Source organism: Acipenser ruthenus, chromosome 1 (assembly GCF_902713425.1).
Source record: "Acipenser ruthenus chromosome 1, fAciRut3.2 maternal haplotype, whole genome shotgun sequence".
Lineage (NCBI taxonomy): Eukaryota > Metazoa > Chordata > Actinopteri > Acipenseriformes > Acipenseridae > Acipenser > Acipenser ruthenus.
Genome location: NC_081189.1, coordinates 68266062 through 68279269, shown reverse-complemented (window position 1 = coordinate 68279269; position 13208 = coordinate 68266062). Strand labels below are relative to the sequence as shown.

Sequence of the window (13208 nt, the reverse complement as noted above, 5' to 3'; positions counted from 1 at the left end):
AAACATAAAGCAAAATCTACAATGGAATGGTTCACAAATAAACATATCCAGGTGTTAGAATGGCCAAGTCAAAGTCCAGACCTGAATCCAATCGAGAATCTGTGGAAAGAACTGAAAACTGCTGTTCACAAATGCTCTCCATCCAACCTCACTGAGCTCGAGCTGTTTTGCAAGGAGGAATGGGCAAAAATTTCAGTCTCTCGATGTGCAAAACTGATAGAGACATACCCCAAGCGACTTACAGCTGTAATCGCAGCAAAAGGTGGCGCTACAAAGTATTAACTTAAGGGGGCTGAATAATTTTGCACGCCCAATTTTTCAGTTTTTTATTTGTTAAAAAAGTTTGAAATATCCAATAAATTTCGTTCCACTTCATGATTGTGTCCCACTTGTTGTTGATTCTTCACAAAAAATTACAGTTTCATATCTTTATGTTTGAAGCCTGAAATGTGGCAAAAGGTCGCAAAGTTCAAGGGGGCCGAATACTTTCGCAAGGCACTGTATATTCTTTGGTTTAATTTATATAGTAATGTCTAAATACTTTTTGTTTAGTTGGAGAAACTGAACTATTTTTAAATTGATTAAATGAAATGCTCATTATCGTAAACGTGTCAACAATATGGTTGCAATTTATTTGTTTATTTAGCAGAAAAAATATAGAAAATGATTATTGTAAGATAAACGCCTATCTTCTGTTATCCCAAAGGTATTTCCGTTTGTTAATATTAATGAGATCGCTCATTATAGAGATGATCTTGGCTTTTAAATCGCTGACCACCAAAAATCCCAGCTTCATCGGCCAAAACCAATGAGTCATCTTCAACACTGCTTTTACTACAAGCAGGTGAGAACGAGGTTACAACATCAGTTGTATTGCTTCAACAAGTTTACTGTTAGAGTTACAGTTTATACTTTGAATGATTTTATAACATGTAGTTCTAATTCAGATATGTCAATATAGCAATCTCTTATGAACTACAATTCTGTTTTATTTCATTGATATACAATAAACCTCCCTTTAGGTATTTACCTAGGCACTTGGGAGAAATGGTATATTGAGGTGATTAGTTTTGCAATACTTAAGAAGGTATTGAGAAATGTGTATGTTGGGGGGGGGGGGATATTATTTGAGCCTGGCCAAAGATTTGCTTTTTTAAGATGTATCATCACTTGTAAATAATAATAATAATAATAATAATAATAATAATAATAATAATAATAATAAAAAAAGTATATCTTGTTATTTTTACTTTTGGAGATGTTGCTGCAACTCTTAAATATATGAATAAATAAAAGTATTTATTTACGTTGTTTTTATGATGTATTTTGTTTCCTTGGAACTTGGGTGAAATGCTTTATACAGTATAGCTTTTAGAAGTGAGAATCTGGAAACTGCAAAGCAGGAGAGAGAATGCTGCCTGTCCTATTAAATATGTGTGTACTGTCTGAATGAGGCTGTTTTTGTTTTCTGCAACAAAACATGTCTGAAACTTATTTATGCTCAGATTGTAGCATATCGCATATGGTTAAGCTTTATTATTTATCAAAAACAAGTTATGTATATAACTGATCTATACAGAGTAGAAATCTAATTTATTGGGCAAAATCACAGGGAAATGTTTAAAAGACAGACCTTATTTATTTCATTTTACATGTCCACAGTTTTATAAAATTAAAACTGAGAGCCAATGCTACCCACAAATGAGTACACTAGGGGCTGCTGAGGAGCAATTTTCTTGTCATATGGGTACTCAGATTGTACAAGTGCATTTTTGACTAATTTACGTCTTTGTTTTTTTACCAACTGAAGTGGCCGTAGTTTTTCTTAATGTGTGTTTTACTGTTGGAAGTGCTCTAAATTGAGTATGAAAAATAATCGTTGCATTGATAAATATTTATTTGTTTATTTTCGCCTTTATCCAAGGCGACTTACAGAGACTAGGGTGTGTGAACTATGCATCAGCTGCAGAGTCACTTACAATTACATCTCACCCAAAAGACGGAGCACAAGGAGGTTAAGTAACTTGCTCAGGGTCACACAATGAGTCCGTGGCTGAGGTGGGATTTGAACCAGGGACCTCCTGGTTACAAGCCCTTTTCTTTAACCACTGGACCACATAGCCTCCTTAAATATGTTTTTACATATACTCTTTTAACTTAAGTCTCGCGACCACAAGGAAACAGTTGCACAATGTGATGAGTCCAGCAGCATTTGAGAAAAATTCTACTCTGGTAATCACTCTTCCTTGAAATTTAAAAACATAGTCAGGGACTCACATGACCAGAGACTTGAAATCGTCCTGAGCAATAGTTGAAGCAGCCTTGTGACTGTACTGTTTAAAATCAAATCACAGGCATGTCAAAAATAATGAATTAAAATGAGTCTTCAATCAGGAGAGCTTGATTAATGGTTTTCAGGCCTTGAACCCTTGTAACTGTCATCACTATTTCTCTATATGCCACTACCAAAATTCAGCACTCATGTAGAGAAGTTACAGCAGCCCTGTATTTTTTCGTACCTTTTTAATGATGTTTTTTGAATACTACTCTTGCTTTTATTGATAACAACAACAAACAAAAGCAAATTAATGTGGTGTAAAAAAGAATGTCGGTACAAGAGCACATCATTTGTTTGAAGGGCTTTGAAATACTTTAGGTGACAAAATATAACAACACATTCTTTTCATCTCTCATGTCCATTAACACAACTCCGTCTATAATTCTTCCAGTCACAACTTCTAATTACTAATCACTTTATATAATGATATTTATATATAAAATATACACCTCTGTCCAGCTCTTCTTTTTTCTCACAGTCCATCATCAGTGGTGTTTTGTCATTCTGATTTATAGTGGACTAGTGTTACTAACCTGCTGGTGTTCTGTCTGTTCTTGACTTGTTTAACAGTAGATACACCCAGGGAGGCTTGAGTGAGTGGGAGGACCCTGAGGCTGCTTCTGTAGCTGATAACAAGTCAACTTCCCGCCACTTCTATCCTATCGCTCTCCTGCTTGTCAGCTCCCACTTGCTGGTTGTGTGGCTAATTTTAAGTCTGGTTTTTCTTCTTGCTAAGTATCAATGAAGTGCTGTTTGTCTTGTTTAATTTATACCTCATAGACTGGTTTATTTTTACCTTTCACTTTATCCATATAATCTGTCATTTTGTACTTGTTTGGTACTGTATAGTTCTGGGACAGAATAACATTTGACACATCTTGGTTTCAGATGGACGAAGACTAACTTGCTTATATGTTTTTACTATATCAAATTATTAATATGTATCCATTTCGTATTTGTGTACACAAAATACAGATATGTTCTTCTGATTAGACAAATGAATGCAGTTTACACTTTGGTTATACATGCCAATAAGAACATACACCACTACATTTTTATGCACATGTTACTTCCAAACACTACTATTTATAATGCTTGTCTGGGGGGGATGTATTTAACCTCCATTTTGGAAAAATATGCACCGTTTTTTTAACCAAAGTCAGATTTAATTTAGAAGTGTGTTTACTTTCTGAAATTTATTTTTATATTTAATTATTAGTTACACTATCCTACACTTAGATAATTGTTTGCTTTTTTATGTTCTGCAATAAAGACTTTGTCATTGTACAGTGTCACTTTGTTTCTTCATATTTTCAATGTTACTGAAAACCACTTTGACCTATGACCTAATATGGCTGCCATACTGTGGTCATTTGGCTTTTTGGTTTCCTGATGATTAATTCCTTTGAGATGTTGAATTCATATTTGGTACACACCTTTATTCTATGATTCTCTAAGTTCAGCCTGATAATGGCTAATTAAGTCATTTTTAGCAGTAATTTTATAAAGCTGTCAAGGCTTCAAAGCTACAGCATAGAGACCATTTAAGGTAATGTATTTACATAATTGTGAGATTAACAAAGAGACCGCATACTTCAAGATATGATTTACAAACCATTAACCCTGAAATGCCTGTTTCTGTATCACATATGATACAATGCTCAGCCACCCCTTTGTAGTATATAAAATCCAGCCTCACAAGCCAGAATTTTTCATATGCAGTACATTAGGTGTTGCTGGACAGAAAAACAAATTGTGTTTTGAACAAGAAATGGAGTCTAGTTAATAGAAAAATGGTTGGGCATTACATGTTATTCCCCTTACATTACCCCCCAGGAGGAATGCCTTGTTTATGGTAGCTGATCCCTTGTGATATGTGACATTTCATCTGTTTGCACTGCTTGGCTGTCTGACCTGAAGTAACCTCTTCTGGTCTAGCAAGTGTTTAGACTTTCTAAAGTCTTGCAAAGTTTTACAACAAAAAAGCCAAGTAGTCATATTTGTATCTGATTCTGCTTTCAGATTGAACTGTAAGACCTTGTTATTGAATTTCCAAAGAATTTTCTTATTGTATCTTCTTTTCTTATATATATTGTAACACATCAGGGAGGGGGTGCTTACTAAACAGGTATTTCCCTTACTACCTTGCAGGACGGCTAAGCCGTTTACCTGCTAACACAAACGCAAATAAACTGCACACAGCACTTACTCTTCGGACTGCTCGGAAACAGAGCACGTCTTCTGTCTCCTTCTACTCAGCAGCCTCCTACAGACAGGCTGCACGTCTTAAATACCCCGCGCCTGGCATTAATTTACAATACCGCTCAGGTGCGGGTGATAATTAACCAATAAACGATAAAACAAAATGTGAATACGCACACGTTTTCTTCAGGGAGGACACTAACCCCCTCCCTGATGTGTTACAATATGTATATATATATTGATTAGGGCTGTCAAACGATTAAAACATTAGTCGCGATTAATCTCACGATTAAAAAAATGAATCTTACTTAATCTCGGTTTTAATCACATATTAAATTGTTACAATTACTACATCCATTGAATTTAAATTTGTTTTATTACTGAGGCTGATGATGAGAACACACTTTTTTAAAGCATCAGTACGTAGACATCATTGTCGTTGCTATGCTCAAACCACTCTTTTTCTTGAAAGTGCTTGGAGAAACACAACCATTCCTGCTGAAAAAAGCACTGATTGAGTATTTTAAAAATAGCAAAGTTACACAAATTAAGAGAAGCAACCAGAAATCAATAGTAGATTTTTGTAAAACAATTGTAAGACACAAAATAAATAATTTGTATTGGTTTCTCTATGTTTGAAATGTGTGTCTACACTTTAAATTACAGGTTTGAATTAATGCAGGTTTGCATTTTGACAATTAAGGTTTTGATTGGGGGTTGACCTTTATGTAGGGGACACAGGAAGTGAGAATGGGAGAGAAATATGAGTGAGACTGTAAGCAAGACTAAACAGGTGCACTTCCCCCTTTTGCTCTGTACACATCCTCATACTGTGTACTCTCTCAATAAAGCCTTTTGAACCCACTTATTGTGTATCGATAATACACAAGCCTTACACAATCTTCTCAAAGCCAAAGGAATTAGTTATCAGAAGCTGTCTCAGAAGAACAGCTGTCCGCTGTTTCTGTTGAGATTGGGTAAGTTTAGCAGCGGATGCAAATGTTTTTGAATATTAGTGCGGTTTTGAAGGTTTAGCACCAGAGAGCCTACTGGTATTAAATTATCAAACCCCGCCTAATCAAGCCTCCCTCCCCCACTCTTCAATTAGTTTTTAGTGTTTTGTGTTACAGCAACTATTTTGAATCTTCTCTCTTGTGTATGTGGAGGAGTGTGGGTGGGTCATGTGAGTAGCCCAGACCCAAAGAGAAACTATCGTTGTCTATGGTTGCTAAGAAATAATAAAAAATAAAAATAAAAACAAATTGCGCCAGAATTTAATGTTGCTGGCACTATATGAGATACGCTGGCGCTAAAATCTAGCGCCATTGCACCAGATTTGAACTGTCTAGTACTGAAAGACAGGGCAGTTTAAAATAGGTATATTCCATGGTCAGTTATTGTTAAGGTAAAACACACTTCCTACAGGAGTACAGTAAGTTATCAAGGAGGTTATGTGCAATTATTTGTCCTGAGTGCTTTTTTAAAAATGTATTTATTTTTTGGTTGATTATAAGCATACCTTGTTATTGCCTTTTAGTTATCGAGAATAATAATAATAATAATAATAATAATAATAATAATAATAAAGTTTTAAATGACAATAACTGCGTTTGCATGGTGGCAGATGTTGGCACATGAGCATCAATATGATATATATTAACTGTAGGCTTTCCTACTGTTTTTGTAGTTTGTGTTTGCACTGGGATGTGCTTTTATATTTCCTTTGTTTTTATGAGTGTTGTTTCTCTCTTGGCTTTTTCACCAGAGAAGGATGCCGGATTGAGAATGTGCAGAAGAATATCCGCTGTAGGAAGTATGCTTTCAACATGCTGCAGCTCATGGCTTTTCCAAAGTTCTACAGGCCTCCTGAGGGAACGTATGGAAAAGTTGACTCCTAATAACACTTGTTCTGCCCTTGACAGGTACAAACACTGGAATAGGGTTAACCTTAAATAAAAACCGTAGTTATCTTGGTGGTGTGTTTGGTTATGTGAAATAGAGTTCCATTGCATAGAGCACTGTGAGCTAAATCACAGCTAGATTAGAAAGAATACACAAAGGAAAATATCAAGAGGGTAGCAAATAAAACCTGGAATCCATCAACTTGCTAAACAATGGGAATCTCAAATCTAGCACTGTATTGCCAGACACACAGTTTAAAAATACTGTACAGTGAAGGAAATAAAGTTGTTGTTTTTTTGTTTTTTTGTTTGTTTATTTTTTTTTTACTTTTGGGCAATTAGCTTTCAGCCAAGATATAAACATATATATATATTTTACAGACATCAGAGATATCATAGAACATTCTATATATTGCATATGCTGGTTGATAAATATCACTATAAGTATTTTCTTTCATAACACAAACACGTTTCTTGTAAAATACAAGACACTGTATAGAAAATAACCAGCACTGACCAGTACTTCAGTGTCACTCAGCCACCTTCAGCTATGCAAAAAATATCTTTATAAAAGTAAATGTCATTGTGTGGTATAGTGTTTTTATTATATACCAGAACAAGGCTGTAGAATAATGCACTTAATGTACAGAGAAACGCAGCACTGGCAGTATTAAGCTTTTATTATTATTATTATTATTATTTGAAACATGTTGTAATCCATAATGTTTTGCATGCATGTGTGAAAATGTTTATTCCAACATTTTTTCATGTCATTTTTGGTCATCATTCCTTACCAGTATTAAGCTAGGCCAGACCACATCAATTATAAAACTCACACAAACCCCAAACTCAGTTCTGGGCTTCGGAACTACCCTGGTATATTCTTAAGGTAATGACCAGGCGTCAGGAATACGAGCACTCAGGCCCCTGCATTTTTTCTTAACTCATAGCTCCTACTGCTTGAATCTGTAGGTCTGCTGTTGTTTGTGCAGGTGTAGAAGATAGATACGGGTATTTATTAGGGGGCTGATTGCTCCTGGCTCCTAAACATTTAAGTAATACACTTAACTGAGTGCAGTTATGAAACTCAGAACTGGGTGCAGGACTTATGTTAGTTTCAAACCCTGTATATAATGAGTCACCTGTTGTTTTGTACAAAGATTGTAAATAGTTCATTCAACTATGAGTTTGAAGTCATAACCACTGCGTCTTGTAATCAAGTAGAGTATGACAGTTAACCCAGTCCCTATATTTATTACACTGTCTGCTACAGTGTAAATTTAACAAAGGAGGACGTAGGACAAAATGAACAGGTAACACTATTGAAAATAGATTACATTTTAGATTAGATAGTTTCAGGTGCTCTAAACCTTCTTCTCTAACTGAAAGATGCCCCATTTTAGCAAAATTATAGTGCAAAATGATTAAGTGGAATAAATTATTGCTAGCTGGAAGGAAATTATTCTGGTGTTCTGTTTTTTTTTATTATTATTTTTTATTATTCATTCTGTACAAAAACTGTTATACAATAGTACACTCCCAGAACCACATATATATTCTGAGGTACAGGATGTGTTAACATACTAGATATTCGAATTATCCTCTAAACAATCTTCGACAGGTATAGGCCAGTAGGTAAATATCAGAAACAACAGAAAAAAAAAAAATTCTTTACTTTCTTTACCTCAGAATTTTTGGTTGACAGCTATTCAAATGCTGTATAAAATATGTAAGACATACAAATGACAAACTGATTGTATTTTAAAATAAATTCTACCAGGCTGTGTACACTACAAATGGAGGGTATGTAGATTACCAGTAGTAAGTGTAAAATATTTACTGTGCAAGAGTCAATCACTGTACAGATTGATGTGTTTCTTTTGTAAAGCAATTCATTTTAAGTTAAACTTGCTTTGTTATTAGCCATTCTATTTATGCACTGCTCTTGTGAAGTGATTGTTATGTTCGTGTTGAGGATGCAATTGATTTATTGAGCGCTTGCTTTCACAAGAGCTGTTATACAAGTTTATTTTTCTTATTTTACTTTGCAGCTTAGTTTCAGATGTCAAAAGTGCAGCGTAGTTGTGTATCATATTTATTTAGAGTGATCAACATTAGAAAATATTTGTCTACATAAGAACTATAGGATTTTACACACATGTTAAAAGCTAAAGTGATAAAGCTAGGCAAAGGAGTTTGGATAGCATTGAGTAAAACAACACATCCATAGCATAAACTAGACCAGAGTAAGGTGTGTAGCGAGCATAGCTACAGCAGCTAGGGGGATCTAGAGTGCCGCCATGGTTTAATATAAGATCTATGCCAGTGTACACTCAAGTATGAATAGATAAGCGCAGCCAAGGATGCACTTTGTTGCTACCTGATCTGTGAAGAATAATCCTTTATCTGGGATAGCAGCCTTGAATGAAACACAGTCACCAAGCTTCACTATCACATAAATATGAAAAGGCAGCAAGATCTAAAACATCTCACTTGTTACAGCTGTTGTATTTCCTCTATTAAGTGTCGAATGCCATTGGGTGCAGCTTACTGATAGTTCACTACTAGGTTACCCAGCATTTTCCCGTCACTTACCCCGCATTTGTAATTATGTTATAATCGAAACAAAAGTGACTGAATATCCAACATCAGCACTTACTGTGAAACGTCATAAACAAGCAGCTGTCATTCCTCATTGCCAAAACAATCTTTGACATTATTTTCAGTGTTATTGTGAATTATTATTTTTGACTGCCTTGTTGTTTGTAAATTGGACACCATCAAGATGTTCTGTACTATACAGTTGTGTGTGTTGATTTTCTTTTCTATTTAATAAATTTGATATGATTTTTCTGTGTTTGTCTCATGGTATGTTGTCTTATGTGTGTTTAATGTCTGTGTCATGCCTTACAACTCACAAAGTGAAACCCTCAGTTAAAGTCAGTGACTGCGGTGCCCTGAAAGGGTGAACTCTTCAACTATATTGTACTTTATTACAGGTCCCCTCCAGTAAACTCATCACCATCTTTATTCTCCAATTTAGTCAAGGCTTTACATTATATTTTTGCTGATTGCAAGTTGTTACATATTGGGGGGGTTAATGTTACATTCCAATCTTTTGATTTAACTGATCCTTTAAACCACCTTTAATGTTTAGGTCTAAACCAGCTTGTTAGTCAGCCCACAGGTTACACTTAGGGCTACTATAATTGGCCATGCTTTCATATATTTTTTGCTGTTTCAGATGAAGCCCCACTGGGCTCATCAGGCCAACATATTATTTGACTTGTTGTTGCCCCAGCACTTTGAGAAGTGTTTTACCTGGGTCTATTAGTTGGCTGATTGGTATCTTGCCAACCAAAGTATCCTTCCATGTTACATTTGTGTCTCCTCTAAGACATAGGAATCTTGTGCAAAACCTAACTATATTTTTATGTATATTATGTATTTGAGGCAAGAGCCAGGCCTGCGTAAAGGGTCTACTAGAATAAAGAGACTAAGTGCTTGTGACTTTAGCAACAGAATAGGGTTTTCCCCTTCACTACTCGAAGAACCGCCCTCGCTGAGGTGAGGCCGAACTGATCGACTTCCAAGGCCAGGAAGCGAGGTAACTTCTTCCAGGGGGAAACTAAGGGAGGATAGGAGACAAACTAAGGTCTCCCTGGCTTACTGAGACATCTAAATTGAGTGAGATCAGACTCGGCTGACACTCCGAGGCCGCACGAAGAGCCTTGCAATCTTTGCAGGGAGAACAAAAGTGCTGGAAAAGAGAATAAAGAAATAAACACATAGAGGGCCAAGGTTCTACTTATTTACCATTTACAAGGGGTCCTGGTAAACAATAAAAAGACAATTACAATGTACTACCAACAGAATAAAAACATGTGTGGTTCAAACTTAATCAGCAGCATACAGAGATGAAGTAGTAGAATAAATAAGACTTCTCTATGTGTGAGAAGCATTGGCAGGTGCACTAAAATAAGGAGGTACCAAACCTTTAAAAACCTTGAACACAAAACAATACCAATGAAAAAGCTTCTGGTTCTTAAATGAGAGCCAGTCTAGTTTAAGGTACATATGACAATATTATGTCAGGGGAGAACACACTAGAACAATTCTGCCACATGAATTATACAGTGCATCTAATTTATGTGGAGACTGCGTACAAGTAAACTGATAAATATAATCACCATAATCTAAAACAGGAAAACTAGCAGCAGTCACTGACTTTAACTTACCAGATAGGGAAAAAAACTTTCTTGTTCCTAAAAAGAAAACCTAATGTAGGTCCTAAATTTAAAGCCAATGTATCAATATGGTAATTAATATACCTAGATATGAATAAAACTAAGCTTTCTCTAGCAACTCTCCATGAAGTGTAACAATAAACCAAGTCAGATTTCTAATGTTCTTCCTATGAGAACAAAACAGCATTATTTTTGTCTTGCATACATTAAGTAATAATCTGTCCTGAAATAGTCTGTGCTGTACAATATTGAATGCAGCCTGCAAATCCCTCTGTGCTGCTTTTATGGAGTATCCTGCAGTATACAAAATAGTATTTTTTGCATACAAATGTACAGCTATGGCCAGAATACCCCAGTGTTCCCCACTAAAATATTGTGGCGGGCCACATAAGTAGCTCTGCGATCGTTGGCGGGCCACATATAAAAAGTATAACCTCCTAATCCCCAAACATTAAAAACTGAATACATTTTTAACTTACCCTTATTTGTTGGAACTTCGGAAATTGTAATGTTCTGATAACGTGGCTTGTAGGATCTGGTTGCGGTACACAGGCAATGCTGAAGGCGGTCGTGTCGCAGTCTGTTACTCTACTTGTTCTTTATTGAGTTAATTGCCGAAAAGCTGGCTTCGCACACATATGCAGTGTTTAAAGTGGTTTGAAAAAGTTGGGGTGGGGGGGGGGGGGTAGTTAGATGATTTTACCACATTCAGCCAGAGCTACGGATTATGTATTGTTTTTAAATGCCATCTACAATATGTTATTATTAAGGGAGTGTCTACTGTCCCCGCAGGTGCAGGGAGAAAAACCCAGTCTCTGGCACTACTGTCCCCGCAGATTTTTTATCCAATCATAGACCATATTTTCATCCAATCACAGACATTCATTGTTTGGCGCTGTTTCTTTAACTTTCAGATGATGAGGGTTGATAAGTCAACAACGGCAGAAGCAAAAAATGTCAATTTGCATACATCGACTTTGTCTGCGTTCACCATGGCAAGCCAAAACCAAGAGGAAAAGGATTATGCGAGGTTGCAAGATACAGTGTAGAATAATTATAATATGTATTAATTGTCCTTTATTAGATACGAAATAGTGAAGGTGAGTAAAATTTAAGAATGAATGTACTGCTAGTAATGGGAGTGGAGGCCTATGGTGGCCCTGAAGGGCAAAACACAAATACAAATAGAAAAACACAAATACAAATAGAAAAAACATAAACACAAATAAAAAAACACAAATCGAAAAACAGAAGTACAGATTAAAAACAGAAATACAAATTGAAAAACAAATGCAAATTAAAAAACACAAATACAAATTGAAAAACTCAAATGCAAAAAATGAAAACAAAAAAAACAAAAGCATGAAACACAAATACAACAGAAAATACCCCAGCACAGTCTCCATCTGTTTCTGGAGAGGTTGGAGCTGTTTAAGACGCAAGCTGAGTTTTTAACTAGTTTGCCGTGGTATATTTCTGTCAGTGCTATAATTGATAATTTCTATCTATCTTGCATTTATATTGCACCCGTCGTGTGTTCACATCACAGAAAGCTTCACATAAAAAAGAACAAAGGACAGTTCTAACAGTTGAAGGCAGCTCTGAACAGATGGATTTTTTGTAGCCGACTAAAAGAAAAAGTCGAGTCTGGGATGGCATTCCAGGCTTTTGGGGCATAACAGCAGAAAGCTCTTGAGCCGAATGTTTTGAGATTAGCTCAAGGGATCTGTAGCATCCCTGCGCTAGACCAGTGGCTCTCAAACTTTTTGGGCCATGTCCCACTGCCTCTTGTCTGTGGTACTTGAAAAAGTTAGTTTTGCATTTATATTTTTAATTCCAAAAACATTTAAATAAATGTTTACTTAATTAAATGTGTCTGCTAAAACAGTATCTCATTTACAGTAACTCGATATAGCATCTACAATGTAACTGCAGCAATTTGGAGACCAACAAAGAAGACCTTCTAATCAGTTACAGTATTTATCGCTCTTGTATGAACCTTAATTTTAAGAATCAGTAAACTTTTATGATAAGCACTTGCTATCTCTCAGTTTTAAAACTATGGTTCACGATATAACACAGTGGAACAATCACAGTACTACTATGCAGTAATTGTAGGGCAGTATTGCCATGTGTGAAATCTTTAACAATAAAGCTGAAATGAAAATGCTTTTATTTGCTTCAAAATATTTTCAAACTGGTTAATAGACTAGCAGGCAGTGGCAAAATAAGCTGAGTTTTATACATTTTGTTTCTGGACTTTGCGATACCTGCACGATGCCTGCACTAATGTATCTACAACCCAGTGGGCAAAGTTGGTTGCAGTGACTTCGTATTGATGTCAGATTCTGACATTGGATATTGGTCAGAATAAGTTTTATATGGAAGTTTTTCTGATGGCTGAACCACAACTTGTATCAACGTCACAATCTGAACATTATAACAACGTCAGAATAATAACATTGTGATTAGATCAGAATCTGACCTAAAAAATATTATTATTATTATTATTATTATTAT

The 13208-nt window shown here is 35.6% G+C and overlaps 1 protein-coding gene across 7 annotated transcripts in view; it reads left to right on the top strand.

Moving 5' to 3' along the window:
• The window catches only part of LOC117421560 (type II inositol 3,4-bisphosphate 4-phosphatase-like), a 353781-nt gene extending 344487 nt beyond the window's left edge, over positions 1 to 9294 (top strand). For 6 of the 7 annotated variants that reach the window (XR_009329315.1, XR_009329316.1, XR_009329317.1 and 3 more), the window contains one exon: positions 496 to 3625. Coding sequence is in view for 1 of the 7 variants with exons in the window: in XM_059028317.1 (XP_058884300.1) it covers positions 6306 to 6438 (133 nt within the window). In the remaining 6 variants the exon portion in view is untranslated. Of the gene's footprint in view, positions 1 to 495; positions 3626 to 6305 lie in introns of those variants that run through there. The other variant, XM_059028317.1, reaches the window with a different exon arrangement.
• The last annotated feature ends 3914 nt before the right edge of the window (positions 9295 to 13208 follow it).